The following is a 22604-nucleotide window of genomic DNA, read 5'->3' as shown; positions in this document are numbered from 1 at the left end:
TTGATGATAGGTCAATTAAGAATGCGTCATGTGGTGATGCACATTGTGCACGGGAGGGGTGGGGGGGGATACGCAATCGTCAGTTTATTTCGCCAATAACCACAACCTCAACCCGAGCCCCTACTTCCTGTGTGGCGTGAAGCTCATCAGTCTGATCAGGACCAGCGCAGACTGACACGCTCTTCTGGTAAGTGACTTTCTTCCTACTCCGTCTTGCAGAATATTCCCTTTTTAAACGAGTTGAGGTAGGGAAAACTGCATGTTTGCGCATATTGCATTTATCACTTCACCTGACAATAATGCTGAAAAACATGCCTTAAAGCGTATTTCTAGTCCAAATTGTTGGATGGCAAACATTGAAATGATATGTAACCACCGGTGCTAAACACGGAGCATGTGAATAACACCAGGCTTCATCTTTTAGGCGTATTACCTACCTCTTAAGTGGGAATTACAGGATGTGGCAAGATTCAGATTCAGGTCATTACTCCGAGAATTGATAACAAAACTACCTTTTATTTGCTGTCTGTTGTAAGGAATAGCGTAGAAGTTCCTGACTAGTCTTGTTTTTAAAACCTCAGAACCAGTGGGCCACATGTCAAACCCAGCAGTGACCCACCAACCCGGCGCCGGCGGCTATGGGACCAACATCCAAACGGGAGAGTGGAGCACGGGCCTCTGCTCCTGCTGCAGTGATTTGTTTATTTGTGAGCATGCACGCATTTAACCCAGGTTTTAATCACACCTTCCAAACAATAAATCATTATCCTCTCCGTGCACAGGTGCTTTCGGATGCATCTGTCCCAACATATTGGCCTGCTACACAGCAAACAAGTACGGAGAGAACTGCTGCCTGGGCTGTCTCCCCGGGGGCATAACGGCCATGAGGACTCACATGAGGCTCACTTACGGCATCCAGGTATGTGGAAGTTATCTGTTGAGGGAAGGAAGCCGCTTTGATTTCAGCAGCTCTTGGGCAAGAAAGGAAATGTTAGTTCATAAGCCATTGAGAAAGCGCGGTTGCATCAGTCTTGGTCCGAGACTGGGGAGTCACGTTTGCCTATGTCTTGTCCATCCACAGGGGACCATTTGCAACGACGCCCTCATGTCCTGCTTCTGCGGGATATTAGAAGTGTGCAGGATGGCCAGAGAAATGCGCATCCGAAATGGAGAGGTTTAATCATTCATAAAAGAGATTCTTTTTAAACAGCTCATGTTTATTTTTTTTGGGGCAGCTTTGTCTTGCTTAGCTTTCATCATTGATCAAATGTGGATTTCCAATACCACGTGAGTGTCTGAGCATTAAATGAGTTTGACTTCCATTGCTGCCAAATGTGCAATCTGGTTACCTTGTATACACTTGATCAGGGTTCGGGGACCGTTACCACTCAAAGAGCCATTTCGACCCGTTTCACAACACAAAATAAAGAAAACAATGGGAGCCCCAAATTCTTTGGAAATTTCAAATGAAATAACACTGCCTACAGAGTTGTTGTTTTTTTTGCTTTGTGCTATGTATTAACCAGGGGTCTCAGACTGGCGGCCCGCACCTTAATATGAAAATGTAATGTTAGTGCGGCCCACGAGTTTTAAATTAATGCCGTTTGACAGCATCATACTTGCCAACCCTCCCGAATTTCAGAGCAACTATTCTCGCGAATGTCTGCTGATTTTCGCCCTTCAACATGAATATGGGCGTGCTATGAAGGCGCTGCTTTTACCGCCCTTTACAATATTTGTAGAAATATATAGCACAGCCCAGCCACAAGTCGTACGTGGCTTCCATGAACGCACTTAAACGACTGCAACGCATACTTGTTCAACAGCCATACAGGTTACACTGAGAGTTGTGATATAAACAACTTTAACACTCTTATAAATAGGCGCCACACAGGAACCCACACCAAACAAGAATGGCAAACACATTTCTGGAGAACATCCTCACTGTAACACAACATAAACACAACAGAACAAATACCCAGAATCCCATGCATCCCTATCTCTTCCAGGCTACATTATACACCCCTGCTAGCACCAAACCGTGCGTCGGTTGAGGTGGGCAGGGTTTCCTGACCCCGTCTCACAAGATCTAGTCTCTCTTTAAATATCCTTCTTGAAAATACCCTTGCCAATATATACCTGCCGCCTAATCAACGTTTTGCTCTACTTTGTTGGTTAAAAAAGTGAGGGCCGCTGATTTCACCGCTGGCCGGGTATGGCTTCGTAAATCACAACTTGCGATTGGATACTCGGGAGTGACAAGTGAGTATCCAATCACAGTCATGTTCTACGTAAGGCTGCCTAGGTGGGCTATTGTCAACAACTCGTGATCCGATCAGCTGTCGCAACTGTCTGTGGTCTGTATGCCCTCCGTGTGTTTACACTGCACAGCCACCGCTAATGTTGGTTCAGAAGGCCTCTGGCAGTATTCATGCAGATAAATTTTGATTGGATACAAGCTCTAACTTAAAAACAGCAACACTGTAGCCTAATATGACATGAAGAGAATATGAATACTGTTGTATATTTATGGAAAGTCAATTAAAAATAAAATTAACTTTTATCAATTAGCAGAGATGTTCTTGCTGGCCCTGACGGATAAAACTTTAGGGATAAGACTGTAGGGTCTGAGTGGGTTAAGTTGGAATTACATTGCTGCCAAATAAGCAATTTGGATTAAAACATCTTGATTCAACATATATTTAACCATGTGACACTGTGAAGCATTTTAATGTGAACATGTAATAAATTTATATGGGGTTGTTGTTTGTTGTTTATAAAGTCCATACAAATCTGTGTTATTGGTAACAAAATATATCCTACGTAATTTTGCCCTGAACTAAGTCTTAAATTAAATATACAAAAAAAAAAATACAAGTACTACAGTCCTACTAGATCAGGGGTAGTCCAAAGTGCGGCCCCGGGGGCCATTTGCGGCGCGCAGCTAATCGTTTACGGGCCCCCCACACATTCTGCAAAAATTGATAGTATTGCAAAAATTTAAAAAAAAATTTTTAAAAAGTGGAATGCGGTGAAATCTAATGAGGAAAAAGTGGCAATGTTGACACAAAGCTGCCATGCAGGCAGTTTTTTTTTTTTCCTTTTGTCTTTTTCTGTTTTTTCCATTGCTCAAAAATAAAAAGGATAAAAAAAATCTATGTAATAATGAATTATTACTTAAAAATTATCACTTTAAAATGTTTTACATGGAAAAAATATTGCATATGTTGTGTGGTTGTCATATAAAAACATCAAAGTTTTGTCAATAGAGCATAAAACAAACCAAATAATAGTTCAAACTTAAAATCGACAGATATATCGGAAGTTGATCTTGAAATTTAAGTGTTAAAAATAAAAAAAAAGTAATACAAATTTATCACTTTATGAGTGGGGAACCTTTCGAACTCAAATATATTTAGTAGGATTTTATTTAACTTTTCACAGTGATTACTCAAAAATATGAAATAATTAAAATCAATGGTGTCCTGCATTATTGATCTTTGAAGGCTTTAATTGCTAAATAAAGGAACTCTCCTGAAGGAATCAATAAAGTACTATCCATCTATCAAAATACTGCATATTTCAGTTTTACTATAAAAAACAAAGTTGTCTTTAACAGAAAAGGCATAAAACTTTGTTTTACTATATATCAACCTCAAGTTAATATAGAGATTTACTGTAAGTATTAAATAAAAAAAAATATATAATAATAATTTGACTTATTTTTAACATTTTAGTGACTGAGACCCTCTATGCTACCCAAGAGCCCTAAGGATAAAAAATAAAAAAATCCATATATTTTGTAATGTTTTGAAAATGAAACATATCAAAATGGCCCCCGCATGCTCACATTGTTCCGTGTGCGGCCCTCTGTGGAAAAAGTTTGGACACCCCTGTACTAGATGACATCAAAACAATGAGACTGTGATGTTCAGTATTGTGGCCTCTGATTGGCTGAGCCTGAGGCAGGATTACTCACCATGTCTGTGCTTTATAATCATACGACTCGGTACTTTAATGCATTCCAGCTGTTGGCATGCATGTATTTTCCGGACTATCAGGCGCACTTAAAATCCTTTTTTTCCCCTCTTAAAACTCGACCCTGCGCCTTATAACCCGGTGCGCCTAATGTGCGTAATAGTTCTGTTTTTTCTTACCAACATGGAAGCAATTTCATTTGGTACATTGTGTAATGACAAGTTTGACCAGTTGATGGCAGTCACACATAAGAGATACATGTAGACTGCACTACGATGCCAATAGGACTCAAGAAAACACCAGTATTTTATATGTACCATTGATAATATAAAACATTCCACACGGCGCTCCTTAGCCTTCCCGGTAAGGTCTATTCAGGTGTACTGTACTGGAGCGGAGTCCAACCTCGGATTCAGGAGGAACAGTGTGGTTTTCGTCCTGGTCGTGGAACTGTAGACCAGCTCTATACTCTGGGCAGGGTCCTTGCGGGTGCATGGGAGTTTGTCCAACCAGTCTACATGTGCTCTGTGGACTTGGAGAAGGCATTGGACTGTGTCCCTCGGGAAGTCTTGTGGGGAGTGCTCAGAGAGTATGGGGTATTGGACTTTCTGATTGTGGCGGTCCACTTCCTGTATGATCTGTATCAGAGCTTGGTCCGCATTGCCGGCGGTAAGTCAGACACGTTTCCAGTGAGGGTTGGACTCCGCCAAGGCTGCCCTTTGTCACACATTCTGTTCAGAACTTTTATGGACAGAATTTCTAGGCTCAGTCAAGGCGTTGAGGGGATCCGGTTTGGTAACCGCAGGATTAGGTCTCTGCTTTTTGCAGATGATGTGGTCTTGATGGCTTCATCTAGCCGGGATCTTCAGCTCTCACTGGATCGGTTCGCAGCCGAGTGTGAAGCGACCGGGATGAGAATCAGCACCTCCAAGTCCGAGTCCGTGGTTCTCACCCGGAAAAGGGTGGAGTGCCATCTCCGCATTAGGGAGGAGACCCTGCCCCAAGTGGAGGAGTTAAAGTACCTCGGAGTCTTGTTCACCAGTGAGGGAAGAGTGGATGGTGAGATCGACAGGAGGATCGGTGTGGCATCTTCAGTAATGCGGACGTTGTGGTGAAGAAGGAGCTGAGCCGGAAGGCAAAGCTCTTAAATTACCGGTCGATCTACGTTCCCATCCTCACCTATGGTCATGAGCTTTGGGTTCTGATCGAAATTACAAGATCACGGGTACAAGCGGCCCATATGAGTTTCCTCTACCGGGTGGCGGTTCTCTCCATTAGAGATAGGGTGAGAAGCTCTGCCATTCGGGAGGAACTCAAAGTAAAGCCGCTGCTCCTCCAAAAGGGGAGCAGCCAGATGAGGTGGTTCGGACATCTGGTCAGGAACCACCCGAACGCCTCCCTAGGGAGGTGTTTCGGGCATGTCCGACCGGTAAGAGGCCACGGAGAAGACCCAGGAAACGTTGGGAAGACTATGTCTCCCGGCTGGCCTGGGAACGCCTCAGGATCCTCAGGGAAGAGCTGGACGAAGTGGATGGGGAGAGAAAAGGTTGGGCTTCCCTGCTTAGGCTGCTGCCCCCGTGACCCGACCTCGGATAAGCGGAAGAAGATGGATGAATGGACACACGGCGCTCAAAAATCTGAATGTTTTAGTACGACTTTGGTAAGCTATGAAGCCACACCACTTGATGGATTGTCCGCGCATTAAATATCCAAGTATTATTATGGTGTGCGGGTATAAGGTAAGACATATCTGGTGTTATGTTTCGCATTATATTTAACTTTGTGACACCGAAACATTTTAATGTGAACATGTAATATATTTATATCGGGTTTTGTTTGTCTGTTGTTAGAAAGTCCATACAAAATTTGCTGTCTGGATTAAATTTGATTTAGAAATGGCTCCACTTCTGTCCCTGTTTACTTTTATTTAGAAATACTTCATTATTGTTATTGCATGAAAGCAAAAAGGAAGGCCTCGTTTTTCCAATTTGAAACTATAAATACATAGATCATGTTAAGAAGCTTGACTGTTTGTATAAACAATTTTTTTTTTGTTTTTTGTTTATTTTATTGAACAATCTACATACAAACACGTGTTCTCAATGTACATAAGAACCAAGGCACTTTTAACACATCTCCACTATTTCAAACATCCATCAGGTTGAGCAAAACATGTAAAGGAAAGATAACTAAAGCAAAAACAAATAAAATATAGACTTAGACTTCCTTTTTATTGTCATTTAAATTTAAATTATGCAGTACAGATATGGACAAAATGTTGTTGCATTAGCTCATGGTAGAGCAATAAGGTGCAGATATAAATAAATAGATTACTGTACGGATAAATATATTGCACTTTTTCATAAGCATCCTTGTTTATAGATGTATGTTATATTGTCTTTTTATTCCAGCCAGTTAATCCATTTTTGGGGGGAATTAAGGGGATTATCATGATGCATTCAAGTGTCTTACGGCCTGTGGGAAGAAGCTGTTACAGAACCTGGGTGTTCTGCTTCCGATGCTGCGGAACCTCTTTCTAGAGTCCAGCAGTGAAAACAGTCCTTGGTGGAGGTGGGAGGAGTCTCTGCAGAATTTCCAAGCCCTGGTCAGGCGGCGGCTTCTTTGCCATCCCTCGGATAGGAGGAAGAAGAGTCCTGATGACCTTTTCCGGCATCCTCACCACTCTCTGAAGAGACTTCCAGTCTGAGGCACAAATAAAAATAATAATTGAGAAAAAAAAAAATAGGATAAGATACAAAAATTCAAACAGACAAAAAAAAGGCTACCGTATTTCCTTGAATTGCTACCGAGGCGCTAATTAATTTAAAACCTCTTCTTACTCCTGCGCTTACCAAAAGCATGCAGTAAAAATTTGAGTGTGATGTAAGGATACCATCATGAAAAGCACATGTAATTTAAAAAAATGTTATTATGGCCTTACCTTTACTTGTAAATGAAGTCCATGCGCAGCTCCTTCTGATCAAAAGCATCGATAACTTGTTCATAGAAGTCTTCCTTATCTTTCTTCAGTTTTAAAAGTCTCTCTGTCTTAATGGAGATTTTCCTTTATTCCTTATTTGTTTCCTTCCTGTTTGTCTTCTTCGTTTTTTTCTCTTCTCTTCTTTTGTGTCCCTCGTCTCCTTTGTCTTAGCTCGGTTGGTAGAGTCCTAGTCACTGCCGTTGTGTCCTTGGGCAAGACACTTTACCCACCTGCTCCCAGTGCCACCCACACTGGTTTAAATGTAACTTAGATATTGGGTTTCACTATGTAAAGCGCTTTGAGTCACTAGAGAAAAGCGCTATATAAATATAATTCACTTCACCTCCTCCAGCACACATCACGTCACTCATTTCACTTCTTCTGCAGCCGAGTAGTCGCAAGAAGGATCACTGGCGCCCTCTACCACCAGGAGGTGGGACTCATTTAATGACTCATATTTGACACACGTAGCTACGGTATTGTGACGGTCTCAAGCCGTCGTCTTGCGGGTTCCCAGGACCACCAAGAAAGGACATAGCTTGAGAAGTTTGACTTTGTTTATTTTTCAATAAAACCTCAGTCCAGGTCACTCTTCCGCTCCTCCTCCGTCTCCTCGCCGCCATCAGCGTGCCCGGCCTGTCTGTCGAACCGTCGGCTCCACAGGTATATTAATCAAACATAGCTGCTTACTGTTCTTTTTAGCATACCGGTATTCAATAGCTTGGACCTTAAATCCTACTGAATAGCTCTTAATCTTCTTCCATTTCTGCGATTTCAAATTACTGGTATTGAAATCAGCCTCCTTCATTTTGAAAATGATGACAGGGGAAGTGTCACTCGTGACGTCACAAGTTTGACCCGGCGGCAGGGGCGCCGAAAAGGGGGGGTACAGAAGACGGATTCTAGGGGCCCATGATGGAGGGGGGCCCAGAGAGGCCCCTAATGATGAAATTATGTGTTGGGGGCCCTGTAAAGATTATTTTCATGGGGCCCAAAATAACTAGCGTCGCCCCTGCCCGGCGGTAATACTAAGCATGCGCTAATTATTTTGCGAAGTGAGTTTGACCCGGCAGTAATTCAAGTCAGGCGCATACTTTATACCCGGCGGCAATTCAAGGAAATACTGTAATCTAAATCTAATAACAAAATCTATTTAAGGGCTTTTATATTTTTTATAATTTTCCAATGATAATTTTAAATTATTAACCCCATTGGAAAATGTCGGTTTTACTTTCATGCATCAACATTTATGTAGAAAAGAATTAGCTTGTTGCAATAATAATATTATTGATAAACATTTCTATGCTACCTGTTTATCTTTAAAAATATACCATTTTTTGGAAGCTCGGTCCTGTTTTGATGACGTCGAGCGCCCTGATTGGCTGTTGTCTCAGTGGCTTGGCAACCAGTGAAGCATAGCAACCACCGCCATCATCATCATCATCAACAACAAGCTTTCTGTCTTCTTTTTCCAAGCGAGGACTTAATCATGTCGTCAAGGACTCTCCCTTTGCTCTTTATCAACCTCGGCGGGGAGATGCTTTACATCCTGGACCAGCGGCTGCGGGCTCAAAATATCCCCGCTGACAAAGCGAAGAAAGGTTAGCTCGCTAGCTTAGCAACGCAACTGCCGCGAACATGTAAACACGCGCTTCTTCGGTCGTAGCAACGTCGTGTTAGTTTGGCAAAGTAACACAAATGTTGGTTTTAATTCATTAAATGGCTGGCTGAAAAGTGGATGACAGAAAAAGGGGTATCATTTCAATAACGTGTGTTTGTGTTAATGTGTGTGTCCACTTTAGCTTGCCAATGAAACTCGAGCGTTGCCGCTCGTTATTTTTGCAATGGATGTATTCTTTCAGATAGTTGGGCTTTCACACATACCAGGGATGTACAAACTTTTTCCACAGAGGGCCGGTTAAATAAAAAATGACGGATGCGGAAAAAAATAAAGATTTTAATAGCCAATGAAACCCGAGCGTTGCCGCCCATAATTTTGCAATGGATGTATTCTTTCAGATAGTTGGGCTTTAACACATACAGGGATGTACAAACTTTTTCCACTGAAGGCCAGTTAAATAAAAAATGACGGATGCAGAAAAAAAAATGTTTAATTGCCAATGAAACTCGAGCGTTGCCGCTCATAATTTTGCAATGGATATACTCTTTTGAGTAATAGGTGATGGTTGGGCTTTAACACATACCAGGGATGTACAAACTTTTTCCACAGAAGGCCAGTTAAATAAAAAATGACGGATGCAGAAAAAAAAATATTTTAATTGCCAATGAAACTCGAGCGTTGCCGCTCATAATTTTGCAATGGATATACTCTTTTGAGTAATAGGTGATAGTTGGGCTTTAACACATACCAGGGATGTACAAACTTTTTCCACAGAAGGCCAGTTAAATAAAAAATGACGGATGCAGAAAAAAATATATTTTAATTGCCAATGAAACTCGAGCGTTGCCGCTCATAATTTTGCAATGGATGTACTCTTTTGAGTAATAGGTGATAGTTGGGCTTTAACACATACAGGGATGTACAAACTTTTTCCACCGAGGGCCGGTTACATAAAAAATGATGGATGCGGAAAAAATATATATTTTAATTGCCAATGAAACTCGAGCGTTGCCGCTCATAATTTTGCCATGGATGTATGATTTCAAATAATAGGTGATAGTTGGGCTTTCACACATACCAGGGATGTACAAACTTTTTCCACCGAGGGCCGGTTATATAAAAAATGACGGATGCGGAAAAAATATATTTTTTAATTGCCAATGAAACTCCAGCGTTGCCGCTCATAATTTTACCATGGATGTATTATTTCAAATAATAGGGGATATTTGGGCTTTCACACATACCAGGGATGTACAAACTTTTTCCACCGAGGGCCGGTTAAATAAAAAATGACGGATGCGGAAAAAATATATATTTTAATTGCCAATGAAACTCGAGCGTTGCCGCTCATTATTTTGCCATTGATGGTAGAAAATGGATGGATGGATGGATGTATTATTTCAAATAATAGGTGATATTTGGGCTTTCACACATACCAGGGATGTACAAACTTTTTCCACCGAGGGCCGGTTAAATAAAAAATGACGGATGCGGAAAAAAATAAAGATTTTAATAGCCAATGAAACCCATGCGTTGCCGCCCATAATTTTGCAATGGATGTATTCTTTCAGATAGTTGGGCTTTAACACATACAGGGATGTACAAACGTTTTTCACAGAAGGCCAGTTAAATAAAAAATGACGGATGCAGAAAAAAAAATATTTTAATTGCCAATGAAACTCGAGCGTTGCCGCTCATAATTTTGCAATGGATGTATTCTTTCAAATAGTTGGGCTTTAACACATACCAGGGATGTACAAACTTTTTCCACCGAGGGCCAGTTAAATAAAAAATGACGGATGCGGAAAAAATATATATTTTAATTGCCAATGTAACTCGAGCGTTGCCGCTCATAATTTTGTCTTTTCAATTGTACAATTGTAAGGAATATGTACTGTACTGTGCAATCTACTAATACAAGTTTTAATCAATCAATTAGTATTAGCCTCTATTATGAGGAAATGCTTTGTCAAAGGTGTCCTACCACATAAGATTCTTACCTGCCATCTTGTCGTGTATCCTCTGCTAAGCCTTCCCGCTCTTCCCCTGTCCTCCACCAGTTATGAACGACATCATCACCACCATGTTCAACAAAAAGTTCCTGGAGGAGCTCTTCAAGCCGCAGGAGCTGTACTCCAAGAAGGCCCTGCGCACGGTCTTCGACAGGCTGGCTCACGCCTCCATCATGAGGCTCAATCAAGCCAGCATGGACAAGGTGATCGCGTTCTACCTGCTTCTTTTTGAACAGGAATATTTTGTATTTTTGTTCTGAAACTGAAGACTGGAATGTATTATCCAGAAACATGAAAATGACAAGATAATGTGCTTTCAATTCTCGATCAAATTTGGGTTGAACTTGATTTTGTTGTCTTCATAAACATTGAAACATGTTCAAAGTAGGGCTGGCCAGGGGTGTCCAAACTTTTTCCAAATGCAAGCATGCGGGGGCCATTTTGATATTTTTAATTTTCAAACCATAACAAAATATATGGATTTGTTTTTAAATTTTAGGTCTCCTGGGGAACATAGAGGGTCTCAGTCACTAAAATGTTAAAAATAAGTCAAATTATTATTTTATTTATTTATTTAATGCTTACAGTAAATCTCTATATCAACTTGAGGTTGATATAAAGTAAAACAAATAAGGTTTTATGCCTTTTCTGTCAAAGATAACTTTGTTTTTTATAGTAAAACGGAAATATGCAGCATTTAGATGGATAGATAGATAGTACTTTATTGATTCCTTCAGGAGAGTTCCTTTATTTAGCAATTAAAGCCTTCAAAGATCAATAATGCAGGACACCATTGATTTTAATTATTTCATATTTTGGAGTAATCAGAGTGAAAAGTTAAATAAAATCCAACTAAAAATATTTGAGATCCGAAAGTGATATTTTTTTTAATATCTCCATGTTTTTAGGCCATGTCACAGTACACCATATATATCTCCATATGTTGCCTTAGCCTTGAATGAACACTTGACACATATAATCACAGCAGTATGATGATTCTATGTGTCTACATTCAAACATTCTTCTTCATACTGCATTCATATATGCTACTTTTAAACTTCTGATTATTATTATAATATTGCCAACATTTTCAAGTTTCTAATAAAAATGGGATTTTTGCCGTATAAAATTATGACTTTTATCATAATATTGCAATTTTTTTGTTGTTGTTCTTGTAAAACAGTGATATATTTAGAGTAAAATTATGACTTTTGTCATCATTTTACCATGTAAAATTCTGATTATTATCATAATATTGCCAACATTTTTAAGTTTCTTATAAACTTGTGACTTTTGTCATACAAAATTCTGACTTTTATCAAAATATTGTAATTTTTCTGTTGTTCTTGTAAAAAAAAATGACATTATTTGAATAAAATGATGACTTTTGTCATCATTTTTCCAGGTGAAATTCCGATTTTTATAATGATATTGCCAAATTTTTAAGTTTCTTATAAAATTGTGACTTTTGTCGTATGCACTTCTGACTTTTATCACAATATTGCACGTTTTTTTGTTGTTGTTCTTTTAAAACGGTGACATATTTTGAGTAAAATTATGACTTTTGTCAATTATGACGTTTGTCATAATTTTACCAAGTAAAATTCTGATTATTATTTTAATATTGCCAACATTTTTAAGTTTCTTATAAACTTGTGACTTTTGTCATACAAAATTCTGACTTTTATCAAAATATTGCAATTTTTCTGTTGTTCTTGTAAAAAAATGACATTATTTGAATAAAATGATGACTTTTGTCATAATTTTTCCACGTAAAATTCCGATTTTTATAATGATATTGCCAAATTTTTAAGTTTCTTATAAAATTGTGACTTTTGTCGTATGCAGTACTGACTTTTATCACAATATTGCACGTTTTTTTTGTTGTTCTTTTAAAACGGTGACATATTTAGAGTAAAATTATGACTTTTGTCAATTATGACTTTTGTCATTTTACCAAGTAAAATTCTGATTGTTATTATTATATTGCCAATATTTTTAAGTTTCTTATAAACTTGTGACTTTTGTCATACAAAATTCTGACTTTTATCAAAATATTGCAATTTTTCTGTTGTTCGTGTAAAAAAAATGACATTATTTGAATAAAATGATGACTTTTGTCATCATTTTTCCAGGTAAAATTCCGATTTTTATAATGATATTGACAAATTTTTAAGTTTCTTATAAAATTGTGACTTTTGTCGTATGTAGTTCTGACTTTTATCACAATATTGCACGTTTTTTTTGTTCTTTTAAAACGGTGACATATTTAGAGTAAAATTATGACTTTTGTCAATTATGACTTTTGTCATAATTTTACCAAGTAAAATTCTGATTGTTATTATAATATTGCCAACATTTTTAAGTTTCTTATAAACTTGTGACTTTTGTCGTACAAAATTCTGACTTTTATCAAAATATTGCAATTTTTCTGTTGTTCTTGTAAAAAAATGACATTATTTGAATAAAAAGATGACTTTTGTCATAATTTTTCCAGGTAAAATTCCGATTTTTAAAATGATATTGCCAAATTTTTAAGTTTCTTATAAAATTGTGACTTTTGTCGTATGTAGTTCTGACTTTTATCACAATATTGCACGTTTTTTTTGTTGTTCTTTTAAAACGGTGACATATTTTGAGTAAAATTATGACTTTTGTCATAATTTTACCAAGTAAAATTCTGATTATTATTATTATATTGCCAACATTTTTAAGTTTCTTATAAACTTGTGACTTTTGTCGTACAAAATTCTGACTTTTATCAAAATATTGCAATTTTTCTGTTGTTCGTGTAAAAAAAATGACATTATTTGAATAAAATGATGACTTTTGTCATCATTTTTCCAGGTAAAATTCCGATTTTTATAATGATATTGACAAATTTTTAAGTTTCTTATAAAATTGTGACTTTTGTCGTATGTAGTTCTGACTTTTATCACAATATTGCACGTTTTTTTTGTTGTTCTTTTAAAACGGTGACATATTTTGAGTAAAATTATGACTTTTGTCAATTATGACTTTTGTCATAATTTTACCAAGTAAAATTCTGATTATTATTATTATATTGCCAACATTTTTAAGTTTCTTATAAACTTGTGACTTTTGTCATACAAAATTCTGACTTTTATCAAAATATTGCAATTTTTCTGTTGTTCTTGTAAAAAAATGACATTATTTGAATAAAATGATGACTTTTGTCATAATTTTTCCACGTAAAATTCCGATTTTTATAATGATATTGCCAAATTTTTAAGTTTCTTATAAAATTGTGACTTTTGTCGTATGCAGTACTGACTTTTATCACAATATTGCACGTTTTTTTTTTTGTTCTTTTAAAACGGTGACATATTTAGAGTAAAATTATGACTTTTGTCAATTATGACTTTTGTCATTTTACCAAGTAAAATTCTGATTGTTATTATTATATTGCCAATATTTTTAAGTTTCTTATAAACTTGTGACTTTTGTCATACAAAATTCTGACTTTTATCAAAATAATGCAATTTTTCTGTTGTTCGTGTAAAAAAAATGACATTATTTGAATAAAATGATGACTTTTGTCATCATTTTTCCAGGTAAAATTCCGATTTTTATAATGATATTGACAAATTTTTAAGTTTCTTATAAAATTGTGACTTTTGTCGTATGTAGTTCTGACTTTTATCACAATATTGCACGTTTTTTTTTGTTCTTTTAAAACGGTGACATATTTAGAGTAAAATTATGACTTTTGTCAATTATGACTTTTGTCATAATTTTACCAAGTAAAATTCTGATTGTTATTATAATATTGCCAACATTTTTAAGTTTCTTATAAACTTGTGACTTTTGTCGTACAAAATTCTGACTTTTATCAAAATATTGCAATTTTTCTGTTGTTCTTGTAAAAAAAATGACATTATTTGAATAAAAAGATGACTTTTGTCATAATTTTTCCAGGTAAAATTCCGATTTTTAAAATGATATTGCCAAATTTTTAAGTTTCTTATAAAATTGTGACTTTTGTCGTATGTAGTTCTGACTTTTATCACAATATTGCACGTTTTTTTTGTTGTTCTTTTAAAACGGCGACATATTTTGAGTAAAATTATGACTTTTGTCATAATTTTACCAAGTAAAATTCTGATTATTATTATTATATTGCCAACATTTTTAAGTTTCTTATAAACTTGTGACTTTTGTCGTACAAAATTCTGACTTTTATCAAAATATTGCAATTTTTCTGTTGTTCGTGTAAAAAAAATGACATTATTTGAATAAAATGATGACTTTTGTCATCATTTTTCCAGGTAAAATTCCGATTTTTATAATGATATTGACAAATTTTTAAGTTTCTTATAAAATTGTGACTTTTGTCGTATGTAGTTCTGACTTTTATCACAATATTGCACGTTTTTTTTTGTTGTTCTTTTAAAACGGTGACATATTTTGAGTAAAATTATGACTTTTGTCAATTATGACTTTTGTCATAATTTTACCAAGTAAAATTCTGATTATTATTATTATATTGCCAACATTTTTAAGTTTCTTATAAACTTGTGACTTTTGTCGTACAAAATTCTGACTTTTATCAAAATATTGCAATTTTTCTGTTGTTCGTGTAAAAAAAATGACATTATTTGAATAAAATGATGACTTTTGTCATCATTTTTCCAGGTAAAATTCCGATTTTTATAATGATATTGACAAATTTTTAAGTTTCTTATAAAATTGTGACTTTTGTTGTATGCAGTTCTGACTTTTATCACAATATTGCACGTTTTTTTTTGTTCTTTTAAAACGGTGACATATTTAGAGTAAAATTATGACTTTTGTCAATTATGACTTTTGTCATAATTTTACCAAGTAAAATGCTGATTGTTATTATAATATTGCCAAAATTTTTAAGTTTCTTATAAACTTGTGACTTTTGTCATACAAAATTCTTACATTTATCAAAATATTGCAATTTTTCTGTTGTTCTTGTAAAAAAAATGACATTATTTGAATAAAAAGATGACTTTTGTCATAATTTTTCCAGGTAAAATTCCGATTTTTATAATGATATTGCCAAATTTTTAAGTTTCTTATAAAATTGTGACTTTTGTCGTATGCAGTACTGACTTTTATCACAATATTGCACGTTTTTTTTGTTGTTCTTTTAAAACGGTGACATATTTAGAGTAAAATTATGACTTTTGTCAATTATGACTTTTGTCATTTTACCAAGTAAAATTCTGATTGTTATTATTATATTGCCAATATTTTTAAGTTTCTTATAAACTTGTGACTTTTGTCATACAAAATTCTGACTTTTATCAAAATATTGCAATTTTTCTGTTGTTCGTGTAAAAAAAATGACATTATTTGAATAAAATGATGACTTTTGTCATCATTTTTCCAGGTAAAATTCCGATTTTTATAATGATATTGACAAATTTTTAAGTTTCTTATAAAATTGTGACTTTTGTCGTATGTAGTTCTGACTTTTATCACAATATTGCACGTTTTTTTTGTTCTTTTAAAACGGTGACATATTTAGAGTAAAATTATGACTTTTGTCAATTATGACTTTTGTCATAATTTTACCAAGTAAAATTCTGATTGTTATTATAATATTGCCAACATTTTTAAGTTTCTTATAAACTTGTGACTTTTGTCGTACAAAATTCTGACTTTTATCAAAATATTGCAATTTTTCTGTTGTTCTTGTAAAAAAATGACATTATTTGAATAAAAAGATGACTTTTGTCATAATTTTTCCAGGTAAAATTCCGATTTTTAAAATGATATTGCCAAATTTTTAAGTTTCTTATAAAATTGTGACTTTTGTCGTATGTAGTTCTGACTTTTATCACAATATTGCACGTTTTTTTTTGTTGTTCTTTTAAAACGGTGACATATTTTGAGTAAAATTATGACTTTTGTCATAATTTTACCAAGTAAAATTCTGATTATTATTATTATATTGCCAACATTTTTAAGTTTCTTATAAACTTGTGACTTTTGTCGTACAAAATTCTGACTTTTATCAAAATATTGCAATTTTTCTGTTGTTCGTGTAAAAAAAATGACATTATTTGAATAAAATGATGACTTTTGTCATCATTTTTCCAGGTAAAATTCCGATTTTTATAATGATATTGACAAATTTTTAAGTTTCTTATAAAATTGTGACTTTTGTCGTATGTAGTTCTGACTTTTATCACAATATTGCACGTTTTTTTTGTTGTTCTTTTAAAACGGTGACATATTTTGAGTAAAATTATGACTTTTGTCAATTATGACTTTTGTCATAATTTTACCAAGTAAAATTCTGATTATTATTATTATATTGCCAACATTTTTAAGTTTCTTATAAACTTGTGACTTTTGTCATACAAAATTCTGACTTTTATCAAAATATTGCAATTTTTCTGTTGTTCTTGTAAAAAAATGACATTATTTGAATAAAATGATGACTTTTGTCATAATTTTTCCACGTAAAATTCCGATTTTTATAATGATATTGCCAAATTTTTAAGTTTCTTATAAAATTGTGACTTTTGTCGTATGCAGTACTGACTTTTATCACAATATTGCACGTTTTTTTTTTTGTTCTTTTAAAACGGTGACATATTTAGAGTAAAATTATGACTTTTGTCAATTATGACTTTTGTCATTTTACCAAGTAAAATTCTGATTGTTATTATTATATTGCCAATATTTTTAAGTTTCTTATAAACTTGTGACTTTTGTCATACAAAATTCTGACTTTTATCAAAATATTGCAATTTTTCTGTTGTTCGTGTAAAAAAAATGACATTATTTGAATAAAATGATGACTTTTGTCATCATTTTTCCAGGTAAAATTCCGATTTTTATAATGATATTGACAAATTTTTAAGTTTCTTATAAAATTGTGACTTTTGTCGTATGTAGTTCTGACTTTTATCACAATATTGCACGTTTTTTTTTGTTCTTTTAAAACGGTGACATATTTAGAGTAAAATTATGACTTTTGTCAATTATGACTTTTGTCATAATTTTACCAAGTAAAATTCTGATTGTTATTATAATATTGCCAACATTTTTAAGTTTCTTATAAACTTGTGACTTTTGTCGTACAAAATTCTGACTTTTATCAAAATATTGCAATTTTTCTGTTGTTCTTGTAAAAAAAATGACATTATTTGAATAAAAAGATGACTTTTGTCATAATTTTTCCAGGTAAAATTCCGATTTTTAAAATGATATTGCCAAATTTTTAAGTTTCTTATAAAATTGTGACTTTTGTCGTATGTAGTTCTGACTTTTATCACAATATTGCACGTTTTTTTTGTTGTTCTTTTAAAACGGCGACATATTTTGAGTAAAATTATGACTTTTGTCATAATTTTACCAAGTAAAATTCTGATTATTATTATTATATTGCCAACATTTTTAAGTTTCTTATAAACTTGTGACTTTTGTCGTACAAAATTCTGACTTTTATCAAAATATTGCAATTTTTCTGTTGTTCGTGTAAAAAAAATGACATTATTTGAATAAAATGATGACTTTTGTCATCATTTTTCCAGGTAAAATTCCGATTTTTATAATGATATTGACAAATTTTTAAGTTTCTTATAAAATTGTGACTTTTGTCGTATGTAGTTCTGACTTTTATCACAATATTGCACGTTTTTTTTGTTGTTCTTTTAAAACGGTGACATATTTTGAGTAAAATTATGACTTTTGTCAATTATGACTTTTGTCATAATTTTACCAAGTAAAATTCTGATTATTATTATTATATTGCCAACATTTTTAAGTTTCTTATAAACTTGTGACTTTTGTCGTACAAAATTCTGACTTTTATCAAAATATTGCAATTTTTCTGTTGTTCGTGTAAAAAAAATGACATTATTTGAATAAAATGATGACTTTTGTCATCATTTTTCCAGGTAAAATTCCGATTTTTATAATGATATTGACAAATTTTTAAGTTTCTTATAAAATTGTGACTTTTGTTGTATGCAGTTCTGACTTTTATCACAATATTGCACGTTTTTTTTTGTTCTTTTAAAACGGTGACATATTTAGAGTAAAATTATGACTTTTGTCAATTATGACTTTTGTCATAATTTTACCAAGTAAAATGCTGATTGTTATTATAATATTGCCAAAATTTTTAAGTTTCTTATAAACTTGTGACTTTTGTCATACAAAATTCTTACATTTATCAAAATATTGCAATTTTTCTGTTGTTCTTGTAAAAAAAATGACATTATTTGAATAAAAAGATGACTTTTGTCATAATTTTTCCAGGTAAAATTCCGATTTTTAAAATGATATTGCCAAATTTTTAAGTTTCTTATAAAATTGTGACTTTTGTCGTATGTAGTTCTGACTTTTATCACAATATTGCACGTTTTTTTTGTTGTTCTTTTAAAACGGTGACATATTTTTAGTAAAATTATGACTTTTGTCATAATTTTACCAAGTAAAATTCAGATTATTATTATTATAATATTGCCAACATTTTTAAGTTTCTTATAAACTTGTGACTTTTGTCGTACAAAATTCTGACTTTTATCAAAATATTGCAATTTTTCTGTTGTTCTTGTAAAAAAAAAATGACATTATTTGAATAAAATGATGACTTTTGTCATCATTTTTCCAGGTAAAATTCCGATTTTTATAATGATATTGACAAATTTTTAAGTTTCTTATAAAATTGTGACTTTTGTCGTATGTAGTTCTGACTTTTATCACAATATTGCACGTTTTTTTTGTTGTTCTTTTAAAACGGTGACATATTTTGAGTAAAATTATGACTTTTGTCAATTATGACTTTTGTCATAATTTTACCAAGTAAAATTCTGATTATTATTATTATATTGCCAACATTTTTAAGTTTCTTATAAACTTGTGACTTTTGTCGTACAAAATTCTGACTTTTATCAAAATATTGCAATTTTTCTGTTGTTCGTGTAAAAAAAATGACATTATTTGAATAAAATGATGACTTTTGTCATCATTTTTCCAGGTAAAATTCCGATTTTTATAATGATATTGACAAATTTTTAAGTTTCTTATAAAATTGTGACTTTTGTTGTATGCAGTTCTGACTTTTATCACAATATTGCACGTTTTTTTTTGTTCTTTTAAAACGGTGACATATTTAGAGTAAAATTATGACTTTTGTCAATTATGACTTTTGTCATAATTTTACCAAGTAAAATGCTGATTGTTATTATAATATTGCCAAAATTTTTAAGTTTCTTATAAACTTGTGACTTTTGTCATACAAAATTCTTACATTTATCAAAATATTGCAATTTTTCTGTTGTTCTTGTAAAAAAAATGACATTATTTGAATAAAAAGATGACTTTTGTCATAATTTTTCCAGGTAAAATTCCGATTTTTAAAATTATATTGCCAAATTTTTAAGTTTCTTATAAAATTGTGACTTTTGTCGTATGTAGTTCTGACTTTTATCACAATATTGCACGTTTTTTTTGTTGTTCTTTTAAAACGGTGACATATTTTTAGTAAAATTATGACTTTTGTCATAATTTTACCAAGTAAAATTCAGATTATTATTATTATAATATTGCCAACATTTTTAAGTTTCTTATAAACTTGTGACTTTTGTCGTACAAAATTCTGACTTTTATCAAAATATTGCAATTTTTCTGTTGTTCTTGTAAAAAAAAATGACATTATTTGAATAAAAAGATGACTTTTGTCATAATTTTTCCAGGTAAAATTCAGATTTTTATAATGATATTGCCAAATTTTTAAGTTTTTTATAAAATTGTGACTTTTGTCGTATGCAGTTCTGACTTTTATCACAATATTGCACGTTTTTTTTGTTGTTCTTTTAAAACGGTGACATATTTTGAGTAAAATTATGACTGTTGTCATAATTTTACCAAGTAAAATTCTGATTATTATTATTATATTGCCAACATTTTTAAGTTTCTTATAAACTTGTGACTTTTGTCGTACAAAATTCTGACTTTTATCAAAATATTGCATTTTTTCTGTTGTTCTTGTAAAAAAAATGACATTATTTGAATAAAATGATGACTTTTGTCGTAATTTTTCCAGGTAAAATTCCGATTTTTATAATGATATTGCCAAATTTTTAAGTTTCTTATAAAATTGTGACTTTTGTCGTATGCAGTTCTGACTTTTATCACAATATTGCACTTTTTTTTTTTGTTGTTCTTTTAAAACGGTGACATATTTAGAGTAAAATTATGACTTTTGTCAATTATGACTTTTGTCATAATTTTACCAAGTAAAATTCTGATTATTATTATAATATTGCCAACATTTTTAAGTTTTTTATAAACTTGTGACTTTTGTCGTACAAAATTCTGACTTTTATCAAAATATTGCAATTTTTCTGTTGTTCTTGTAAAAAAAAAGACATTATTTGAATAAAATGATGACTTTTGTCATCATTTTTCCAGGTAAAATTCCGATTTTTATAATGATATTGCCAAATTTTTAAGTTCTTATAAAATTGTGACTTTTGTCGTATGCAGTTCTGACTTTTATCACAATATTGCACGTTTTTTTTGTTGTTCTTTTAAAACGGTGACATATTTAGAGTAAAATTATGACTTTTGTCAATTATGACTTTTGTCATAATTTTACCAAGTAAAGTTCTGATTATTATTATTATATTGCCAACATTTTTAAGTTTCTTTTAAACTTGTGACTTTTGTCGTACAAAATTCTGACTTTTATCAAAATATTGCCATTTTTCTGTTGATCTTGTAAAAAAATGACATTATTTGAATAAAATGATGACTTTTGTCATCATTTTTCCAGGTAAAATTCCGATTTTTATAATGATATTGCCAAATTTTTAAGTTCTTATAAAATTGTGACTTTTGTCGTATGCAGTTCTGACTTTCATCACAATATTGCACGTTTTTTTTGTTGTTCTTTTAAAACGGTGACATATTTGGAGTAAAAATATGACTTTTGTCAATATTATTACAAACAATTATTACTAACGTCACCAATTATTATTTTTTTACAATATTGCCAATTTTTTTGTTGTTTTTGTAAAATTGTGACATTTTAAAAATGACTAAAAGCTTACCTTTTTTTATGTTTGCACAGTGTGTATATATTATTAATCAAAGAGAGGGAAATCACAACTAAAAGTGTATTTATTAAACAGTTATTAAGCAGTGGCACAAACATTCATGTCATTTCCAAAACAGAAAGTGCAAAATTGTCAGACATTTTAAAACAAGCTATGAGTGCACTTTTGTGCATGATGTCACTAAGATGACATATCAAAACAACACTAAATTAAAGTGAACTTTTTGTACAGAACGCCACTCCAATAGTTTAAAACAAATAAAGTGCACTTTTGTGCATGATGTCACTAAGATGACATATCAAAACAACACTAAATTAAAGTGCACTTTTTGTACAGAACACCACTACAATAGTTTAAACCAAATAAAGTGCACTTTTGTGCATGATGTCACTCATGATATTTCAAAAAGTGTCAAATAAAAATGAGCTGCATAATAGGAAATCAAATAGTGTATGTCCCTCGCTATGTGGTAGGTTCCTACCTTCTGTTGTTGACTATTTTTTCATACGGTGTTGATGTGGAAATGGTTGCCTCAACATTTTGTTGGTGTGGCACTAAATGGAGGTGTTGAGCACTCTTCATTCTCTAGCAGGTGACTTTTCAAATGATGCTACATATTAGCAGCAATGCTACTTTTTCTAGCAATGCATTTGCCCCACACTTGACAAATTACGGTTGTCTGTTCGACGTCTTCCCGCTTGAAGCCAAACCACCGCCAGAGACTTTCCCAACCGATGTACAGGCAAGTGGTCCAACCCAGGTTCCCGACTTTGGACAGCCAGCTTTTCATCCGTGGCCACTGAACCTCTGCCCCCCGCCTCCAAGTGGGAGAGGGGGGTAGAGTAGAAAAGAAACGGCAGATCAACTGGTCTAAAAGCGGGTCTATTTAAAGACTAGAGTATACAAATGAGTTTTAAGATGGGACTTAACTTTATTCTGCA

General features: G+C 33.0%; 2 protein-coding genes across 4 annotated transcripts in view; both read left to right on the top strand.

Moving 5' to 3' along the window:
* Positions 1-37: 37 nt before the first annotated feature.
* Positions 38-1488, top strand: LOC133561682 (cornifelin homolog). Of its 2 annotated transcripts, XM_061915136.1 has the most exons (5): positions 51-187; positions 425-480; positions 582-707; positions 783-919; positions 1082-1488. In XM_061915136.1, the coding sequence occupies exons 2-5, from the start codon at positions 459-461 to the stop codon at positions 1178-1180; spliced, it is 384 nt and encodes a 127-aa protein (XP_061771120.1). In that variant the 5' UTR covers positions 51-187; positions 425-458; the 3' UTR covers positions 1181-1488. The 2 variants fall into 2 exon arrangements, with proteins under 2 accessions (XP_061771121.1, XP_061771120.1); XM_061915137.1 differs by lacking the exon at positions 425-480 and having other exon boundaries at positions 38-187.
* Positions 1489-5662: 4174 nt separating this feature from the next.
* The window catches only part of oscp1b (organic solute carrier partner 1b), a 40303-nt gene continuing 23361 nt past the window's right edge, over positions 5663-22604 (top strand). Inside the window, exons 1-2 of one of the 2 annotated variants that reach the window (XM_061915132.1) lie at positions 5663-5717; positions 10640-10794. In XM_061915132.1, coding sequence (XP_061771116.1) covers positions 10642-10794 — 153 coding nt within the window. In that variant the 5' untranslated portion in view covers positions 5663-5717; positions 10640-10641. Of the gene's footprint in view, positions 5718-8343; positions 8560-10639; positions 10795-22604 lie in introns of those variants that run through there. The other variant, XM_061915131.1, reaches the window with a different exon arrangement.

Source organism: Nerophis ophidion, linkage group LG11 (genome assembly GCF_033978795.1).
Source record: "Nerophis ophidion isolate RoL-2023_Sa linkage group LG11, RoL_Noph_v1.0, whole genome shotgun sequence".
Taxonomy (NCBI): Eukaryota; Metazoa; Chordata; class Actinopteri; order Syngnathiformes; family Syngnathidae; genus Nerophis; species Nerophis ophidion.
Note: the sequence above shows the minus strand (reverse complement) of the source record. Positions and strands in the feature narration are given on the sequence as shown.